General features: G+C 36.0%; 1 protein-coding gene across 8 annotated transcripts in view; it reads right to left on the bottom strand.

Moving 5' to 3' along the window:
* Window positions 1–21,936, bottom strand: part of NUP153 (nucleoporin 153) — an 83,171-nt gene that overhangs the window by 6,747 nt on the left and 54,488 nt on the right. For all 8 annotated transcript variants that reach the window (XM_070584120.1, XM_070584118.1, XM_070584121.1 and 5 more), the window contains 9 exons: window positions 21,051–21,188; window positions 20,329–20,427; window positions 19,193–19,280; window positions 14,623–14,748; window positions 11,683–12,300; window positions 8,538–8,732; window positions 5,378–6,262; window positions 3,122–3,445; window positions 2,188–2,460 (listed from right to left, as the gene is read on the bottom strand). In XM_070584120.1, coding sequence (XP_070440221.1) covers window positions 2,188–2,460; window positions 3,122–3,445; window positions 5,378–6,262; window positions 8,538–8,732; window positions 11,683–12,300; window positions 14,623–14,748; window positions 19,193–19,280; window positions 20,329–20,427; window positions 21,051–21,188 — 2,746 coding nt within the window. The remainder of the gene's footprint in view (window positions 1–2,187; window positions 2,461–3,121; window positions 3,446–5,377; window positions 6,263–8,537; window positions 8,733–11,682; window positions 12,301–14,622; window positions 14,749–19,192; window positions 19,281–20,328; window positions 20,428–21,050; window positions 21,189–21,936) is intronic.

Genomic DNA, 21,936 nt, shown 5'->3' on the forward strand with positions numbered 1-21,936 from the left:
CCACAGAACAAAAAAGAAGACTTGGAAATTAAAAAGTGATACTAGCGGAAGTAAAAAGATAAAGTGAAGAAATCTTCCCAGAAAGTACAACAAAGACAAAAAGTGGGGAAAAAAAGAGAGAATGAAAGTTAGAGAATAAGGCATAAAATCTTCAAAGAAATAATTCAAGAAAATTCCCAGGAATCAAAGTTCACGAAAGGACACACTACATTCCTTACATAATCAATAGATAAAATGGATTCGGACCAAGGAACATCCTCCTGATAAGTCACAACACTGGAGGCAAAACAAAAGATTCTGAGATTCCAGAAAGAAGAAATAAGTCAAAAATCACAGATCAGTCAAAACTTGAAGAGTAACCCTGGGAGCCAGAAAGTCCACAACGAAGGAATGCTCTCAAAATTATGAAAATGATTTCCAATCTAAATCTATATTCAACCAAAATCTTACCAAACATGGGGGCAGAAGAAACATCCTTCCAAAAGAAATGCAAGCCCTCAAAATTTTCTTCCCTGAGTCTTTAAGCAATCACTGGAAGATGTACTCCATCAAAACAAGAGAAAAAGAAGGAAGACACGGCATCCAGGAAACAGAGATTCCTTTAAGAGGAAGCTAAAGGAATCTACAAAGAGACAGTTAAAAAGAGATCCCCGACACCACAGTTAAACAGCAGTCCTAGAAAGCGTGGTGGGAGGAGCATGCTAGAAGATTCTGAGAAATTTCTTTGAGATAGTGAAAAACAGCCCCAAGTTTTGTATAGAAAAGAAAATCACAGTACATCATACTGTATTTGCATACTTAGAATACCGATCTAACCGTATGTCACTACATTAGGAGGATGGAGGGCAATGTTACCTGTATCAAAGAAAGCTAAACTCTCTCCAATTCCACATTAGGAGAATAAAGTCAATAAATCTCAATTAAAAAGTGTCACAAAACATGAGAAATTTGCTACATGTACCGACAAAATACTAATATCTAGAAGAAAGAACTCCTACAAATCAATAAACAAAAGCAAAACAACTGAACAGAAAAATGACCCAAAAACCTTATAAAAAGACTTCCCAAAAAATGAAATCAAGTAGAATCCAAATATGACAATCCTTATACAATGCTGGTAGGATGTGAATTGGCACAATCCATCAGGAAAAATTTATATTATCTTCTAAAGTATAAGATATGCACACCTTTTAATTTGGCAATCCCTCTCCCAGGGAGAATGTGCAAGGTTGCATTCCCTAATAGCTAAAAACAACAGAAACATTTGTCAACACTATATGGATAAATTGCTGTATATTCATACAGTGATTTACTCTACAGCAATGAAAATGAACAAACTGTATGCAATAACATGGATGAACCTTACAGATAAGACAGAGTGAAAGGAGCAATAATCAAAAGACTGAATATGGTAAGATTCCATTTATATAGTTAAAAATTGGGCAAAACTGTATTTTGTAGAGATGCATCTATCAGTAGTTAACTTTAAAAAAAAACAAAAATGATTACCATAAAAACCAAGATAGCATTAGAGCAAGGAAAGAAGAGAGGAATGTGATCAAAAAGGGATACAGAAGGGGCTCCTGGTTACACAAGGGTTTGCTTCAACACTGCATAGTTCACTTATGTTTCATGCTTTTCTATATGAGGTTATATTTCACAATTAGAAAAATATACACGGTGCAATCTTAAGGAAATACATCATTATACTACAATGTGATTAGTGATATTTAAAAAGCCACAGGAATGTTTATGTAAACATGCAAGTGAAAAAGCTAGTATCCTCAAAGAGGAAGCGTCATGAGACCCCTCAGCTGGATTGTCCAGGAGCCTGGAGCTTGGGGTATAATCTAGTCATAAAGAGATTAGGAAATACAGCTGAAATCTAGAGTGCCCCGAAATTCAGCTGGGGAAAAATAGGACTGAATGAATCCAGCACCTAAATCAAAGAGCAAGAAATAACTACATTTTAATCAAACACGTTAGTACCTTAAAAGTGCTTAATAGTGTGAAAATAGGGAATGTTGTTTACAGTTAAGTCTAGACATACACCTCTCTATTCTGCCAAGTACCAGAGACCAAAAAAAGGAAAGACATACACATGGTTTCAAAGTTCAAAGAAAAATTATATTTAAAACATATAGAACCTAAGTACAGATACAAACTACATCACTACTACACACTTACTGGAATTAGGAGCTGTTCCAGAGCCAAACGCAGACTGACAAGGCTGTTGTCCAAAGACAGGAGGCTGGCTACTGCTTGACACTGTCCCAAAAGTAGGTGGTGCAGGCTGAGAACCAGCAGAAAACAATGCTGCTGAAGATGATATAGACCCAAAGCCTGGCGGATTAGGCTGGCTGGCACCTTGACTTTGTCCAAATGTTGGGGTCTGGTTAGCACCAAATGCTGGACTGGCAGATGGTGCTGAAGGTCCAGTGCCAAATACAAAGGAGGATCCTAGAGGCCCACAGAAATACTTGTATCACCATGATAGCTAAAACGAGATAATCCTCAAGAAATCTCTATAAACGCAAAAGCAAATTTCAGACTTCTTTTCAGATTCTTACCTTGCTTAATAAATCCCATCAAGACAAGTTTTGAATAATGATTAAGATTACTATTCTCTCTACCATTATTTAGTAAAACCATATAGAACCCGTATTAAAAAAAACTATTAACAAGCCTCCCCACCTTCATAATCCAAAATTTTTAGGTAAAGGGATATATCTAAGAAGTCAACTGATTTCTCATCAGAAATTTAATACACTGCAGAAATCAGCTAATGTCATAATCATATATATAGTGCATAATGAGGAACTAATGTTTAATAAAATAATGCCCAGTGTCTGCTTACCTACAATTTAACATTTCAAAAAGAACACTTGGAAAAACTAACGATTACACTCTTGTTGAGATTAGAAAAATTGTTTCCAAGAGTTAATTATAATAAACTTGAACACAAAGTGTACATTTATTCCACATGGTGAGTAACGACAACATCCCGGGTATAGATGACCTAAAAGGCACCCATGCTGTTTTGTGATAACCTGCTATATTATTTGCTAAGGTTTGATATAATTAAAGCCAATCCAGCATGGTTTTGCTTTTTTAAATGTACCTGCAGAGCTGGATGTGGTTGTAGCTCCAAAGCTGAAACCAGAGGTTGCAGTACTATTACTGCTGGCTCCAGGACCAAAGACAAACGGGGTGACAGCTGTACCCGTGCTGGACGTGGTTGCTGGTTTGCTTTCTTGAGAAAACAGCAAAGACTGAGATGTACTGGATTCAGCAGAGTTACCAAAGGCAGAGCTGCTCACAGGATTGCTGGCCTGTCCAAACACAAAAGAGGCCGCAGGTGCACTGGAGGCAGAAGTGGCTGGTGTACTTGAATTAGAGGAATTGTTGTTCAAGAAGCTAAAAATTGGCTTTGCTGCACCTTGATCTGTAAGACAGAAATTAAAAAACAAAAATCTTTAAGAACAAGCAGTCCAGAAAGCATTTTTCCCTATGCTAAATCTAAGATTTCATTAGAAAACAGAATCACTAAGTTTTCTATATAGATTCATTCATCAAATGGACAACTGTTACATTAAATTTTGATACAGTCAAATACACCCAGCTTTTCTCTTAGGGCTTATGGATTTTTTGTCTTACATAGGAAAACCTTCAGCCTTCAGATTAACAAAAGTTAAAATATCCCTTAAATCCCAATCTAATTGGATACTGTGTTTGGATAGCAAATTCAGACAGTGGGAGATAGCTGTGGTTTTATAAATTTGATTTTGAAGTTTATGTCAGCAAGATTATAACTTCAATTTCTCCAAATAATAGCCAACTTTCTCTGTAGCATTTATTGACTCGTGCATCCTTTGCTCACCAATTTTTAACTCCACCTTTATCTCATACTAAATTTCCAGATATATGTGCATGTTTCCTCTACAGTTATTGTTACTAGACAGTTTTAATTACTGTAGCTTTACAGTATAGTTTGAGATTAGTAGGGCAAACCCGACTGTGTACTTGCCCTTCTCCCCAAAATCTTCTGTGCGTTTCTCCTTCCATATGAAATTTTAGAATTAGTTTAGCCTATCACGCTTGGCAAAAATTCCTCTAAGAAGAGAAATTATATTGGGGATGGGGGGAATATTCTCACTTAGGAACAAGTATTAAATATGCCCTTTATGTTTTTTTTCAGGTGTACATCATTGTACTTCGATTTCTGTGTAGACTTTTATGTTCTTTTCATTATTTAGCATGTAACAGGTTCTGTTGCTATTATAAAATACAAATTAGAAATGTTAGAAAATACAAATGAGATATGTTGTCCAACTACTTATTGCAGATCTGGAGAAAAGCCATTGATTTTTATATGGTGATCCTGGATCTAGCCACCTTACTGAAGTTCCCATATTGTCTACTAAACAGGGCTGGTCACATTACGATATGGACAGTAGTATGATTCACAGAAAATGGAGCATGTTGGCTCATTTTCAAGTTGGTTAACAGGAGGCTTTAAGAGCGCTGATTTCAATGGAAACAGTATGGTGACACCATGATTAAATTTGATTAGACCCTACCTCATTTTTATCCCTTTCCATATAGTACATAATTTAGTTTTTCTTTAAAGTGTTTTTAAATTTTCAAGTAAAAATTTAATAGACAAAAACTACTCATACCTATGTGTTAAATTCCATACTATTTTTTTAAGTTAATTTTTCATTTTGTTGTGTTTTCAATTTATTATCCAAAAGTGTTCATAAGTGTTTAATTTGATTCTTTACTGTGTTCTGGGAAATTCCAGTACACTAATCTGATTATCTGCTATGTTTTTTCTGCTACTCAGTGTACAGAATGATCTTATTTCACCAACCATGTTTTTTAACTTTTAAAAATGCTATTTCGTTTTTTTCTTCAGGATTTTAGTTTTCATAACCACCTCTATTCCTCAGGAATTAATTATTTTTGTTGTCCATGTTCCTTAAATGTCTGATAGTGAGTAATTATCTCTATTTCCAAATGAAGGCCTATTTATAAAGATTTTATTAGTTAAGAAATATTTTATGAGCTTAAGAAAGAATGCCTATCCTGAATAGCATATGCTAATTCTGATTATAAAAGCCCAAACAGAAGAAAGCCTCAGACAAATGTATATCGTGGGCTTTCCCTTAGAGCTGTATTTCTCAAAATTCGATCCGCAGATAACTTCATCAGAATCATGGGGGTTTGAAGCAGATAAAACTGAGAATCCTAGGCTCCTTCCCCAAGAGTTCTGTTACTGGTACTCTCTCAACTATGTTCAGTGTAAACCATTCCTTGACTTGCTGCGTTTGTCAAGATATCAGAGACACCTTGTAAGAAAACGTTTAATACTTACCAGCTGTAGTACTGGTTTGAGCTCCAAAAGTAAAAGTGGCCTTTGTTGGCTGTTCAGATTCCTTCTCAGATGGTTTTGCCATACTGAAACTAAAGGTCGACTTTGAAGAACTCTCATCTTTGGTTTGCTCTGAATTCCCAAAGGAAAACACTGGTTGACACTTTGGCTCTTCGTTGTCAGCTTTCTTCCCAAACACCAGAGAAGTAGAAGTGACAGGCTCTTGCTGTTTCTCTTCTGTCCTTCCCAAAGCAAACAATGAGGCAGATGGTAGAGGGGCAGCTTCCATATTGCCAAAAGCAAACCCTCCTTTGGCGGCAGGCATTTCTTCTTTTGTTGCTTCTGCTGTCTTACACGTGAAAGGAGTCACTGAGACACTCTTGGTTTCTGTGGTTCCAAAACTGAAGCTGCTCTTGTTCTCGGAGGCCACCGCAGTGTTAGTAGCAGCAGGGGTAGAGTTAATAACACCTGTACCAAAGCTAAAGCCTGCAGATGAAGATTTAGGCAGTTCCTCTTTCTTTTCTTGCTGCCCAAGATTAGACATCCCAAACTGAAATGGAGCTAAAGAGGGTGGATTGCTTAAACCAGAAGAAAGTCCAAATTTAAAATTATTATCGTTCTTACTGTCTTTTTTAACTTCTTCAGGTTTAGAATCAGATGAAACTCCAAATTTCAAATCTCCTATTGGTTTAGAAAATTTAAAGCCTTCACTCACGGTGTTTATAGACCCAGAATCTGATGACACACCTATTTTGAAGCCTCCTTGATCTCCAAATTTAAAATTTCCAGTGTTTGTTAAAGTCTGAGAAGGCCCGGAAGAGGATGATGGGATACCAAATTTGAAGGATGAGGCTGCTGGGTTTGAAGATGAGGAAGATGTACCAAAGCCTTCAAAAAATATAAGAGACACCAAAGACACTGAATTACAGTTATTCTCTCAAACAAAATCTAAACTTTGAAAACCAAAGGGAGTAGGAATAACTTTGAAAAGGCCTGCTTTGAAGAGTATTAGCAATGGTAGTAAACATGAACCAAGGTGCCAATATTCACCATGGGAATTACATCTCAATCGTCACAACTACACTGACATGCCACTTGTCATCTATCAGACTGGCAGAGGTCAAATAAGTTTGATAAAACAGTGTTGGTGATGAGACTAGGAGTAACAGATACTTTATTAACACACTGCAGGTGGAGGTGTAAATTAGCACAAAATGTATGGGAGGCAATTCATCAATATTTACCAAAAATTACAAACACATATACCCTTTGACCCAGGAATTCTACAGCTGAGTCTTTATTTGAAAGATAAATTCACAGACAATCAAAATGCCATATGTAATCCAGAATGAAGAACAAATATGTGTCCAAGCTAATCCATAATAAAACCAAGGGGGCAGAAAGGCACTGTGGTATATAGCCTTTTCTAACAAGGTAGAGGGAAATAAGAAGATACAGAATAAGACTATATTTGCTTATGATATGCATAAAGAAACTCTGAAAGAGTTATGAGAAATTAACCACAGCTATTACCTTTGCTGGGGGAGGAAGGATGGAAAATGTGCCAGTGGGGTCATGAAATACTTTTCACTGTGAATCCTGTCATAATTTAATTTTTAAATCTTCTGAATAAATGTGTTATTTACTCAAGAATCTAAAACAGTTTTTTTTTAGCCATCAAAGAACAAGAATTACATGAGTGGAAGCAGTATTTAAAAAGATACTGCTATACTGACGAGATCAAAGTCTTGGATTCCTAATGCTTTTCTGGAGCTGAATAAACCAGAAATGAAGCACTTGACTGGCTGACTCAGCAAAGGAATCATTGAAGGGTGCCAAGATATTTATCCACAACTCTGCTACCCATGCGGAAATAAAGACAAACGATGGCCAAGCTTTACAAACCCTCCTCTTCCGTCTTCCCCTTTTAATGATTACCCACCCCACTTTCTTTCCCTAAGAAACTTAATGGAAACAGTCCATCAGAATCTCAGGAGCAAACGGCCATCCACATGGTCTCTGAAATACCTTAAGTGGTAGTACATAGAAAGCTATAAATAATGGTGCCAAAGAAAATAATTAACTAATTATCACCTCTGCCTCAAAGGGACAGATTTAAAGGTATGATGATTACTGCACTACAGGTAGAAAACATGGGACAGGGACCCTGAGGTACAGCTAGAGAGGGAGCTAAAGTACACTGGAAGGCAGCAGTGGCTTTCAAACCTGTTGTATCCCATTAGTCATGTAATTAATTTAGTAGGCGGCAACCAGCATTTGCCTTCTAAAAAGAAAAAAAATAGAAAACACTAGGGTATCTTACACATACTAGAGATAAGTATTAGTTTGTAAAACTTTTCTTTCAATCACATAGACACTGTGCATGTGACGGGTCACAAGGTGAAAGTTTACTGACTTTGGTTTGCAGTCAAAAAAGTTTGAAAGCCAATAACTAATCCAAGGCGTAATTATGAGTAGTAAAAGTTGGATACTCCTTTTTTTAATGCTCTTACATTCCCATCTTTTAGGCCTACTCTCTTACAGATTAAAATCTTTCTCAGATGTAAAATTTTTTTTCCTTTCTAGCTTCCCCCCTCCCCAAAATCCAGCTTTTGATTTACCCAAAATCAAAATTTTGACTAAACTGTGTCCCATATAAAACATGAAATAATTCACACAGGAATATGAAGACTAGAAAAACTTGGCCTCCAGGTAATTAAGTATAAGTTACTTTCAGAGGTTCTTCTTTCCATTTACATAACATAATAAAATCTGAGACATACTCTGGGAAACCAAAGCCCAAATCTAGATTCTTTACGATAAGGTTCTAGGGGTGTAAATTCCCAGCCAAATAAGAGTCAGGAAATTCATTGAGATGCCAAAGGGCTGTTAACAATTAAAAATAGAAACCTAAAACTCTCTCAGACTCAGTAACACGTGACAGAATAGTTCTTCTACCCTGCTACAGAAAGATACCCCACTGCTGACCAGCAAATAATCCAACTTTATAGTAACTCAGAGATAGACATGAGCCAGAAGTCTAGGACGATACCTCATTTTAGATGAATTTTCAATAGAGAATGAGTAATTTTAAAACTAAAGCTGTTTGCAAATATTTCACTTTAAAATGGCAATACCAGGAGGCACTTTACCAACACCTTACCTTTGAACTCAGATTTTGTGCCTGGCTTTGCACTTTCACATGCTACGCATTTGGTAGAATCTGCTTTATTCTGCACTAGGCATACTTCACAATCCCAGCTTCCCTCAGGTTTCTTGAACTTGTCCAATCCTAGGCAGCCTCCAGAAGACAGAGAGACAGGGACAGTGGTGCTACTTGAGGCAGGTCCTGAACTGCCTAAAAAATAATGAGGATACACATGAAAATTCTAATTTGCATTATGTCAGTATCTTAATGATACCAGTAAGTCCGAACGTTCCATTTTTATTAGTGTTTCCTATTAACACAGAGAAAACGCCAGAAATATAGACATTACATTGTTAAAAACAGTAAAAACATCTCAGATTTCTTTTACTCTTATAAATGAGCAGCTCACATTCACCTTGCTCAATGATGAGCTCCCTCTTAACCTCAAGTTTGAATAGCCAGTTAAAAAAAATCATGCTCACAAATTGGAGCCTAAAGGACTAAATTTTTCTTAAGACTCTTTATCAAATTTCTTCCAACAGCACAGCATTATAAAATGTAAGATATAAATTGGAGGCATTATTTGGAGACATAAAAAATACACAGCCACAGACCATATTAATTTCAAGATTTCAAAGTACAGGTCTCTGCCTTTCAAATAATCATTTTTGCGTAGAAGTATTCTATCATCCACTTTGCAATTCAACTCGACATCACCTACTACTATGTTCATGGCATTTCTGTTATAAGCTAGCCATTTAACAGACGTTTATCAAACACCATAATGTACTTAGGTTCTGGGGACATAGAGATGAATAAAATGTTGCTTAACTTCTAAAGGTGCTCATGAGCTAAAAAGGAGAAAGAAAAACATAAATACATAGTAGCACCATCACCAAGATGGAAAGTGAGAAATGATCTAAACAAGAGTGCAAAGGAGGAAGAAATGGCTAAGGAGCAGGAGATGGATTCACAGACTCGATTATTTAAATCTTTAAGCAGAACTAGCAAGTTTGTGGGGAGAGGAGGCTGCACAAGAAGGATGGGTCTGCAAGGCACAATGCTGAAGAAATACAGGGTTGAGAATGGAGCCATTCATTCTGGTACTCCCACTTCTCTAAATGTTTTCCAATTGTTGTCACTTCTCCCAGTTACCTGACCTCTGTGTTTTATTGGCATGTTTTATTCCATCTTGCCAATAAAATTGCTCCCTGAGGTTCCATCTTTGGTCCACTGCCCTTCTCACAACCTCTCATCCACTCTGATGGTTTTCATCACCAATAAAAGTTTCCTGATCTGTACCTACAACCCACACTTCTGAGCTTCATTCCTGTGGTCTTTTTCTTAGCTGATAGTTCCATTATCCACCTGGTGAGATTGGCTAGATGGCTCCTCCTCCCTTACGTATTTCTCTAATCTATTTCATTTCTCATTTTTTCTGACCTTTCTACTGCTGTTCTAGTTCAAGCTCCCCTTATCTCCTGCTTGAATAACCACCTTCTTATTCAGACCTCTGGTCTTGTTCCCTTGAAATTCATCCTTCTAAGAAGCAACAAGTATCATGTGGATTTTGTTTTCCCTGTCCAGTTATGCCTTTAAGAAATTAAGTGTTCCAAAGTTTTATCCCTGCCACTCCCTTAAATTAGCAGAATTCAGTTTTAGGCTGTCTTCTCTATTCACTCCATTCACTCACCTTACATAACCTTGACTCCCATGACTTATTTGAAAACTATGAGCCAATGACTCCCAAATCTGATCTCCAGCCCAGAGGCTCCATTATCAGTATATCCAAAGGCCTCACATATATCTGAATGTCAACTTCAGCAGCTTGAAATCAACATGTCTTCAACTGTACATTATTCTACATACCCCATCCTTATTTAATTTCATTAGTACACATCACACTTTGCCTGTATTATTGATACAACTTCCTAAACTGTTCTCTGGTCTCTGAATTTCAAATCTATCCTCCAAAAAGCCACCGAATGATTTATCAAAAATGCAAATTTGACTTTATCACTCCTCTGCTTAAAATGATGGTCACCATTTACAGGATGAAGTCAAAGTTCTTTGATACATATATGAGCTGCCTTTGTGTGTAAGAATTTATTTCCTGACTCAAAGTTTTATTTTCCTGTCAACTCAGAATTTTGGTCTCCTACAAGCATCAAGGGCTTTCTACTTTTTTTAGAGGAGGGATGCCATATGGGAAGACGAAGATATTTTAAAACAAAGATTCTGAAATCTTATTCTTGTGGCGATGTCCAATAGGAATTAGAAATATGGCTCACTCCTTGTGTTCAGACAAGGGGTTTAGGCTAATAACTCAAGAGCTTTCCATTGCAGATATAAAACCACACGTCCATGAATAAATGCAATAAAAATAGGAAATATAATTCCCAGGATACTCATATATGTTTTATTTAGCATCCATGTCACCATATATCTGTACCAAATAATTATGATAGCATTACAAAAACAGCAAAGAGTCATTTCCAGATGAATTAAAGATCAATTTGAATCTTCAGTAACTCTTTCAAATTTGAACAGAGAAACAGGAAAAACTCAAACCAAACTCCATTTTTCTGGTGGGCTAAGTTAGAATGTTTTCATTAATGATTCAGTAGTGAACTACAGCGGCAGTATCTCTGGCAGAAAGCATACAGGCACAATATCACCATTAATATTCACCCACAGCCTCTTCATAAAGCAACGTTGTCTACCCCTTAACGAAACCTTCTCTGGAAATGACCACTAGCCATCCTCACTTCTACTCAGAGAAAAAGAGACAAAGTAATATTTCATTTTGTATAAAGGTTTGAGAAACACTGCCCCATTCTAAGACCTTACATTATCTCTATTAGTCAACTTTGAAAACGATCATGAAGAGCAAGAAGTTTCTGATAAAACTACATCCAAGAAGAGGTCAAGGTATATATGGGATTGACGAAAACATCTCCTATCCTAAGAGAACATGCAGACCTAGCCTCAAGCCAGTCATTTTAACCTCAAGATAGTTTAGAAAAATTAAGATGTATGAGGAAATGCTCATCCTGAAACATTTAAAATACTGAAGTTGTTCTTAGTGGTGTTATAGAGAATAAATTAAAATGTTCTACTAAAGAAATGACAAAATTATTCCAAACAATCATCAACGTACCTGGTTTCTCAGACATACAGGACACACATTTATTGTCTTCTGCATTATTAGAAATACAGCATACTGGACACTCCCAAGATCCCACAGGCCTTTTGAATTTATCTCCAAATCCTAAGGTACCAGGGGTCACAGTGCAGCTGGAGGATGAAGCAGCCATAGTTACGGCACTTTCTGAAGCCACTGGCAATGTAATGACTCGCTTAACACCAGTTCCAGGTTTCGGTGTTTCACAAGCTACACATTTTATCACTTCAGGTTTATTTTGTACTAAACAGGTATCACAATCCCAAGTTCCTACTGCTGCTTTAAATTTGTCTCCAAAGCCTGTCCCTGATGCAGAAAGAGTTGGTTTGCCACTTTTGCTTGGAGTCCCAATTCCAGTCTGTTTAGCAGTATCTCTTGGTGGCGATTTTGTCGCTTGACAGGCTACGCACTTGTTGTCTGTAACTTTGTTCTGGAGTAGACAAGTATCACACTGCCACGATGACTCAGCTTTTAAACCTTCCCCAAACCCAGTTCCACTAGAAGAAAAGCTACTTATTGCTGGTCTTGTATAAACCACCGGGCTCGTAGTGGTAGGCTGAGCAGCAAGAGAATCCGCCTTTGGTGAGGTGAAACCTATAACGATGGGAAGAGGAGAGTGCAAAAAAAAAAAAAAAACAATTAGGGAAGCTTTCTAATCTAAACATTAACTGAAATATCATTACTGGGAGAAAACATTTATCTTATTGCAAAATTACTACAATCCAAGCTGGACTACTTAAAGTGTTGTTTTTCACCTAAGCAATAGTTCTAGTATTAATCACATAATTAATAAGCAACGGACCTAGTTAAAATTCTACAACAGAAATTTTGTTTATAGTATATCATCTTCCTATAGGAATTTCTATTTACTATAATTCAACTAATACCTAATTTAAGGCTTTAATTTGTACTAATTTACTAATATATACTACTGTCATCTACATTTTGCTATACTCTGCCTTCCTGCAACACTGAACTACGGTACATTCATAGCCTGCCTTCCTCATCCTTTCAGGTGTTCCCTTGGCTATGCCAAATGACTTCAATTATCTGTAATCTTTGAATTTTGTCCAGCCATAATCCACAGTGTGGTATCCTTTACTTCCGTAAAAATCAGCTGAGCTGTGCAGGTATGGTTAGTTGACCGATGTCCCTTCAAAGTACAACAGAGTGTTAAGGATTACTTTTAATTACACTAAACTCATATAAAGCTTTTAAATGGTAATGGTTCAATGACAAATATGATGACAAATTCCAACAAAGATGTACCAAACCATATGGTAAAACCTTAGAAATACAAACATTATTAAGACTCAGTCTATCCTAATGGAGCACAAGTTCATGCTACTCAAACACATGTCCACGCGAAGTTACCAAACACTAATTCAAACAAAATTGCCTCAAAGATAGCTCTAATATAAAACCTCAGAGCCTTTCATATCGTAAGTATATCCTTTTTGTAACCACTGAAGGTGTATTTAGAGAATTAAGGTATTCACATAGAACCATGGAATAATAAGAGAAAAAAAGTCTTTTTGCTACCAAAACTGCTGTCATTGAAATGATTCACTCAAGCTACACTTTATGGAATAATTTTCTGATCCTTTACTTTGGACCCATTAGCTTATTTTACATATACCAACAAACTCAGTGACCTGTTTCTCCAGCCTTTAGCACCAAAGGAAAAGAAAATTGGAGGGGAATATACAGAAGATTGTTAGACATTTTCTAGTGGTACCAAGAAATAATCCAGCTTAGAGCAATTTTTAGCATAAGGGCAAAACAATCCCATATATTTCAGTTACTCCCAGTGGTTAACAATGTACCATTTAGTTAATGATTCATTTGAGTCACTGAGGATGGCAAAATTTTAACAGCAACCATCTCAAGGTGTTATAAGACGTTTCTTTTCCTCCTACTTTTGTGGATTGTCCTAATTTCCCTCAAAAGAACAGGACTCTTCCAAATTTTTGCTATTTAAAATAAGTTAAAAAGGGGGAAGTAGTGGGCATTAAATGCCAAGTGTAACTCTGACAAAGGTAAACTATATGCATCTGATGCTTACCGACTACTTGGTTAATTCTAGTACAGGCATTCTGGAGTTCTGCCATAACTGTGTAAAATTGCCTAAATTATCAAGACTCCTGTAGGCAGGGGACTCAACTATAAAATGAGAGCTAGACCAAAAACACCTAACCTTTCTAAATCTTGTAGCATCCAACCTCATTTTGAAACTCCTATTCAATTATACATGAACACATCTGCTGGGTAAATCTCAATTCTTTCTGAGCTACTAGATTATCTTATAAAAACTTTCATATTCTTATAGTACACATCACAATTGAAATTATGACTATCCTCTTTGATTTTCAAACCGAAAGTTATTCCTATTTCAGGACTTCTATTCATCACCTTCAAATTGTTACCCAATAAGCATTCAAATCTTGTTTCATTTCCAGTGAGTACTGCCCTGTATGTATATATGTTACAATCAGCAAATGTTTTCTTTTCACTTGGCCTTGTTATGTATATACCACAACTGGGGAATAATTTGAGAAGGCAGCAGTTCAATGTTCTCATCAGAGAAAGACTGTCCAGGTATATCTTCAGATTTATTTACTTTTATTCCATATTGGCCTATCTCTATTAGCAGGCAATTCATTTTCTCCTTCTATACCTGCCTCTTAGAGATTTCATTTTAGTTGGGAGTCCTTGAATTCTAAAGAGACAAGTGGAATTTTTAAGACATTTCCCCTAAAATAATTACATCTGACTATGTCTACATTCAACAGTCAATCTCCTATCAAACTAGTTGCAATTTTTAAAAGCCTACAGTATAACACAAATGACATTAAAATGAGACCATGAGTTTGTAATTAAGATTTTAGATTATCTCAAAGGCAGCTGTTCTCTTACCAGGGTTTTTCAGAACATCTAGGACACTTCCTTCTTTCAAGGTCTTTGCAGGTCTAAAAGGGCCCTCACAAACTTCATCTGGCTTCTTCTTACAGATTGTACTGTTCGCTGCAGTGATATCTTGAGCTGTAATTTTTTTAATTGTAAAAGATATTATGCCAAGAAAAGTACTGGACTTGAGTTAAATGTACTAGAAAGATCTTTCAAAGCCAATCTGGATCAACTTCTAAAACATCATGAATTCAAAGAAAATGAACAAATGACAAAGTACAGGGTTAATTTGCCATTATAAAGACATAAAAATACTATTTCCCATACTGTACATCTCTCTGCTCCAAAAGGACAAAAAATATAATCTGGACTCGTCACACAGTGAATTCACTGGTAATCAAGAAAATCAAATGAACATTGGAGAGGATATGCCAATTTCATCAAGTTCATATACTGCATGAAACAGGTGTTTGATTCAACAGCAATTTATGATACTGACCAAAAAAACCTTAAAAATATTCAACTGAGCCAGATATTTCATTTCTAGAAATTCATTCTGTGATTAAAAATATCCTTCAGTTATAATTTTGAAAACCTGGATGATAAGGGGTTGGTTACAGAAATTACAGAAGGCTGACATGATAGAACACTATGCAGCCACAAAAATCATTTTTAGAAGCATAGTTATGGGAAATCGGAGGTTAGAGAATCCAGAAGATTTTTGAATATCTACATCTAAAGAATAATGGTGGCTGCTAGTGATTATTTACTGCTTTTACTTTTTATATCTTCTAAACTTCCTAAGATGAACACATCCTTATTACTTAAAATAAGAGATCTATATTTTGAGTATGATAATGGTTTTGTGCTTATATTTTTAAGGGGGAAAGTCTCTGTTTACAGACGAAACATGTTTGGGATTGTTTCAAAATAACCTGAAAGGTGTGTTTATGTGGGTGTGTGGCAGGGGGAAGGAAGAAAGGAGAGAGGGAGAAACAAGATTGGTCATAAAATGGTAAATGTTGAAGCTCAGTTAAGAGTATATGGGGATTCAGTCTACTATTCTACTTCTGAAAATGTCTGAAATTTTCTATGATAAAATATAAATAACCAGGTTTTTTCCTTAAATATTTGACAATGTAAAAGTAGCGGGTGAAGTAGTTCTAAAAAAATCTACCTACTGCTATAACACACCATAAAGAAAAATTAATTCAAAATGGATCAACAACCTAAACAGAAGAACTAAAATCATAAACTCTTAGAAGAAAACCTAGGAGGTATATTGTCATGACCATGGATTTGGCAATGGAGTCTTAGAGATGACACTAAAAGCACAAGTAAAGAAAAAAACTGAACTTCACCAAAATTAAAAGCCTTTGTGCATATAAACACTTTATTAGGGGGCTGACCCCATGGCCAAGTGGTTAAGTTTGTGTACTCCACTTTGGCAACCCAGGGTTTGCCAGCTTGGATCCTGGGCATGGACCTATGGACCCGCTCATCAAGCCATGCTGTGGTGGCATCCCACAAACAAGAACTAGAATGACCTACAACTAGCATATACAACTATGTACTGGGACTTTGGGGAGGGGGAAAAAAAAAGAGGAAGATTGGCAACAGATGTTAGTTCAGGGCCAATGTTCCTCACCAAAAAGTATACTTTAAAAAAATAAATAAAAATAAAGACATTATTAAGAAAGTGAAAAGATGATTTACTGAATGGGAGAAAATATTTTCAAATCATATATCTGATAAGGATCTAGTATCCAGACTATATAAAAGTGCTTTTATCTCACAACAAAAAGACAAACCAATTTCAAAATGGGCAAAAGACTTAAACAGACATTTCTCCCAAGAAGACATATAAAGGGCCAACAAGCACATGAAAAGATGTTCAACGCTATTAGTCATTAGGGAAATGCACATCAAAAGCACAATAAAGTATCATTTCATACCCACCAGAATGGCTATAATCAAAGGACAGAAAATAATAAGCATGGTGAGAATGTGGAGAAATTAGAACTCTCATACACTGCTGGTGGGAAGGCGAAAGGAGCCAGCTACTGAGAAAAACAATTTTGTACTTCCTCAAAAAGTTAAATACATAACTACCATTTGATCCATCAACTCCATTTCTAGGTCTAGGTACATACTCCAAAGGGTTAAAACTACTATTCAAAGAAATACAAGTACATGCATAGCTGTAATAGCACTATTCACAACAGCCAAAAGGTGGAAAACAGCCCAAACGTCCATCAGTGGATGAATAGATAAATTATGATATATTCACACAATGGAATATCATTCAGCCATAAAAAGAATGAAGTACTGATACATACTACAACACGGATGAACGCTGAAAACAGTATGTGAAAGAAGCCAGATGCAAAAAGTCATAGTGTATGATTCCAGAATAGGTAAAAACAAAGAAACAGAACACAGATTGGTAGCTGCCAGGAGTTGGGGGAAAGGGAAAATGGGGAGCAACTATTTTATGGGTACAGGTTTCCTTTGGGGAGTGATAAAAATGTTTTGGAACTAGATAGAGGTGGTGGTTGCACAACACTGTGAATGCACTAAACACCACTGACCGTTCCCTTTAAAATGATTTTATCTTATGTCAATTTCACCTCAATAACAAACATATGCAAAAAACGAAACACCATATCTACCCTCTTATAACTGTCAAAACAAAGAAAACATATGCTTTTATCACTTTATCCCATTCTGTCTTCCTTTGTAATCAAAATTAAATTGCTTTTAGTAATTTAAGTTAAATTTTAAGGATTCCTTGAAGTGTACTCAAAGAGATGGAAAAAGAAAATAAGGGAAAAAGAGGTTCCTGTCACAAAGTAATTAATCATGACTTTCACATTTTCAATGAGCTTTTTTTCCTTCTTTCTTTTTCTTTTGGTGGGGAAGATTGGTCCTGAACTAACATCTGTTGCCAACCTTCCTCTTTTTGCTTGAGGAAGACTGTGGCTGAGCTAACATCTGTGCCAGTCTTCCTCTCTTTCGTATGTGGGACACCACCACAGCATGGCTTGATGAGAGGTGTGTAGGTCTGCGCCTGGGATCTGAACCCACAAATCCTGGGTGCCAAGTGGAGCATGTGAACCGAACCACTACACCACCGGGCCAGCCCCTCCATCAGCTTTTTAATGACAGAAGTGGTGAGAATCAGAGGTGTCAACATAAGAACAGTTCTCACAATTCAATATGCCACTCATAATAAACTCTCAAAATCTAGGTAATTTCCCCAGATGTAATGAAACACAAAAGCTGTTTTAACAAATTGTTGCTCATTCAGTTACGATTGGTAAAAACTGGAAAGAATTTTAACACCTTTCCTCACAACTAGGCATGAAAATGGTAATTTGAATAGGGTTTTCCTCCTGAGCTCAAAAAAGAAAAAAAATCTTGTGGTAAGAAGTACACCTGAAATGTGCTTGTTACTTTCTCAAGGCTATTTATTCAATAAAAATTAGGATTGCAAACATATCAGTCAAATTCTTATTTTGCGCCACTCTCATAATCTATGCTCTTATCTTCCCGATTACCCAAAGCCAAAGATCTCTCTAGCTTCTATGTCCCGACTCTCTGATTTATTTCTTAATCTATCTTTTGAGGGAGGATCTAGTTTATAAAAACTCTGAAACTCAGCAAATAGCCAAAGAAACATTTCTGGATAGGGCAAGAGCCCCTTAACTGATGTCCCAGCCTATAATATCCGACTCTCAACCACACCCTCACTCAACACATTGCTGTGACTCCACAATACCCATCTCACCCCCATATAAAGATCATTCAATGTTTTCCTACTACACTCAGATTAAAATCCAACTCTTCAGCATAGCAGTCAAGAATTTTCAGGATTTAAAGCTATGTCTCAACCTCATGACAAATTATTCGCAATTTTCAAACTATGTCATGTCCTCTTGTTCTCTTTCATTTGCTGTTTTTTCTTGGATAAAATGCCCTCGTTCCAAAATTCTTGACCTGACTAACTCAGCCCAGATGATTCTCCATTTCTCAAACACTTGAAAGAAAACCACCACTATCACAACAAAATCCTATGATTTAATTAACTGAGTACTCAATTTCTTTCCCCAGTTACGCCCATTTCTTGAGTTTAGAAATTACATATCATGATCTGCAGGGGTCAGCATAACGCTTAACCATAAAAATGCTTGTGAACTGAAGAGTAAACCTAGAGATGGAATCCATAGCAATTACAAGGTAGACAACCCTTGGATTTCTTACAATGAGATTTCATTAATAATAAACTGTCACTTTATCTTGACTCATCAAAGACAGTGGATAAATTTGCTGTTGTGACTATCCCTCTCACAACCAAATGGTAACATTTACACTTAGGGAGCCAAATATATCCGAAGAAAATTACTAAAAAGCATTGTCAAAAGGCTGATTCTAGCTTCTATTTGCTTTTCCGAGCTAAGTTCATTCAAACGAAAGAAAGCATTTACAAGACCTGCCAAAGGTGAAAGAAAGAATTTGAAATACTATTTACTGTATGCAACTATTTTTATGTTGAAATTGGTGAGAAATTTTTACTTACCTGAACTACTTGTAATTGGTTCTGAAATACTAGTAGAGCCAGAAAGTTCAGTTGTTTTTGCAACAGGCACACTAAATGTAAATCCAATCTGTAAAGAGAAACAGTATCCTTTAACCGTCAATTTCGTTTTAAACAAATATCAAATATAGAGTATTTTTAAATTCCAAGTAAAAAAAACATTGAATTTCATGCATTCTAAGATTCGTAGTTTTTCATATTTTACAATCTCTAAGATTGGGACGCTTCTTATAATGAATGGTGTGTCATAGTTTAACAGCAGCATTTTTAATTTCTTAAGCATTGTTTTCCGTCAGAGCAGTACATAAAATAACGTGTTTCTAATGTCTAGTTCTCGGTTTCTAAATGCCATTTTCCAATAAAAAGTATGAAACTTTTTGGACAACAGACAGATTTCAGGTATGAGGCAAGGAAATTACACAATGATCTAGAATATCTAGTTCTGACAGAAAACAAGGACAGAGTGAAAAATAGAAGGCAAAATGTTAAAATGATACACATGCCAAATAAGGGTGGGGCAACTTAAACATTAAACTTATGTATTATTCTTCCCTCAAAATAGTTACTTCGTAATTATAAAACAAATATACATTATGGGACATAAAAAATTCAAAACTTTTCTAGATTAAAGGCAATTCAAGAGACATGCTAACTAAATGCAATATGATTTAGTTGATTAGGTCTTAATCTTAATCAAATCTAGGACCAAGAGAAACAAAACAGCAATTAAAGGACAGTCTGGAGCTGATGGGGAAATCTGAATATGGATTACGTTATCATTATATCATGTTAAATTTGGGGGGTATGATAACTGTACTGTGGGTATGCAAAGGAATGTCCTTTTTCTTAGGGAATACATGGAAAAGTATTAAGGGTATCAAGATGTTTGCATCTCAACTTTCTAATAGTACATGAGAAAATGTGTATGTGTGTACGTATATATGCAGTGAAAAATATATAGGTGTTTACTCATCCAAGTTTTCTGTACATTGAAATTTTTTCATAAGTCAGAAGAAAACTAGTGGGACTTCTTACCACCAAGGGCATCATGGATTTGATAAAACTACAGTATGCCTTTGAAACCAATAAACATGAAATATTCCTTGATTGCTACTTACAGATGATGGAGGTAGTACATCTGCCTCAGTAGATTTTACAATTGGAGATGAAAATCTAAACATGGGACTGCCAGTGCTGTTTGGAGAGGTCATTTGTACCTGGTTTTCCAAATTATTAAAGAAATGAAACAGAACATTTCAGAAAAAGAAACTGACATTAAAATTGACCTTAAGCAAATTAATTATTCCAAAGAAGCCAAAAGCAATTTTTTTCCCTTTCAGATTTAAAAATCACTTTTTAACTTCTGAAAAATATTTAACAGCAACTGCTATAAAATCTAGCTTCCTCCTGGAAGAGAAGTATACATTATCTTAGAGGTGAGTATTTGCCTACTATAAAATATGCTCAGGAAAAATAAAAGCCAGGAAGAAAGCAAAAAAATTTCAGGAGCAGATTAAAGATGTTAATCCTACCTGAGAAACAAAAACATAAATCCATTCTTAACCAAAAAAGGTAGCTTAATGGAAACAGTGTTTAATAACAAACTTACAATCATCTCTTTCTCTAACATATTGCATAAGAATTGAAGAACACTTCTATTATAATGTATCCCTTATAATGTAAATTTTAAAAAAAAGCAAAACACAATTTCCATTTTTCTCTTCTTACTCTGTTATTAACTTCCATAGTGAAAATTAATCACTGCTTTAAATAGATAATACATTTTTAAAAATAAAGAATAAGAACAAAAATCACCTCTATTTGTACAATGGTTCTATACCTTGTTTGTTAATGACTGCGAAGGACTAATGGGTGATGGAGAGGAGGTTGTGATCACCGAGGAACTAAAATTGAAGGTAGGTAGTGAAGAACTGGTGATGGGTAGAGAGATTTTCGGCAATACTGGTACTTCCATTTCCTACAACACGACACAAATTTTATAATGATGTAGTCCATTTTTCATGTCATTCTTTTATCTATACTTATTTTCAAATAGAACTGATATAGCTACAGGTAAATTTAAAATAGGGAGAAGGTAGCACCATGCAGTGTTAACAAGGCGGGCTCTTGAATCAAAAGAACTAAACAAGATTTGAATCCCAGCTGTGCTACCAGCCAGCCATGTGACTTTGTGAACCTAAGCGCCCTGACTACCAATTTCCTAAATGGTGAAAATGAGAAAAAATTTAATACACCATAGTTTGGGTATTAATATGAAACAAAGTTATATACGGTCTTGGCACGTAAAATAAGCACTTAATAAACTTCAGTACTGATGAATCTGGAGAACTGCCTTGCTTTTTAACTCAACACAGCAAAGACCACTCCAAGTCTCAAATGACCCAGATTAAGAGTAAACATAAAGAGTTTGCTTCTGCTAATGGTGGAGTAACTCGTATCTGACCAATGCTGTGACCGGCAACAATGCTAAACTTAAATACATAAAAAACAACCATCTGAAAACAATGGGAAGCAACCAAAAGCAAGCAGAAACTGGAGGGGGAGAAGATACTTAGAAGAAGAGAAGGATACTGAGTAAGCTTCTTGTTCTCTTTCAACTGGTGCCACTGGATGGGTGAAATTCAGAGAGGAAACTGCAATCTGTTGGTTAAGGAATCAGAGGACAGACTAGGGAACCACAGCAGCTAGAAAATGAGGGAAGACGC

The sequence above is a fragment of the Equus przewalskii genome, chromosome 19, assembly GCF_037783145.1.
Source record: "Equus przewalskii isolate Varuska chromosome 19, EquPr2, whole genome shotgun sequence".
NCBI classification, from domain to species: Eukaryota; Metazoa; Chordata; class Mammalia; order Perissodactyla; family Equidae; genus Equus; species Equus przewalskii.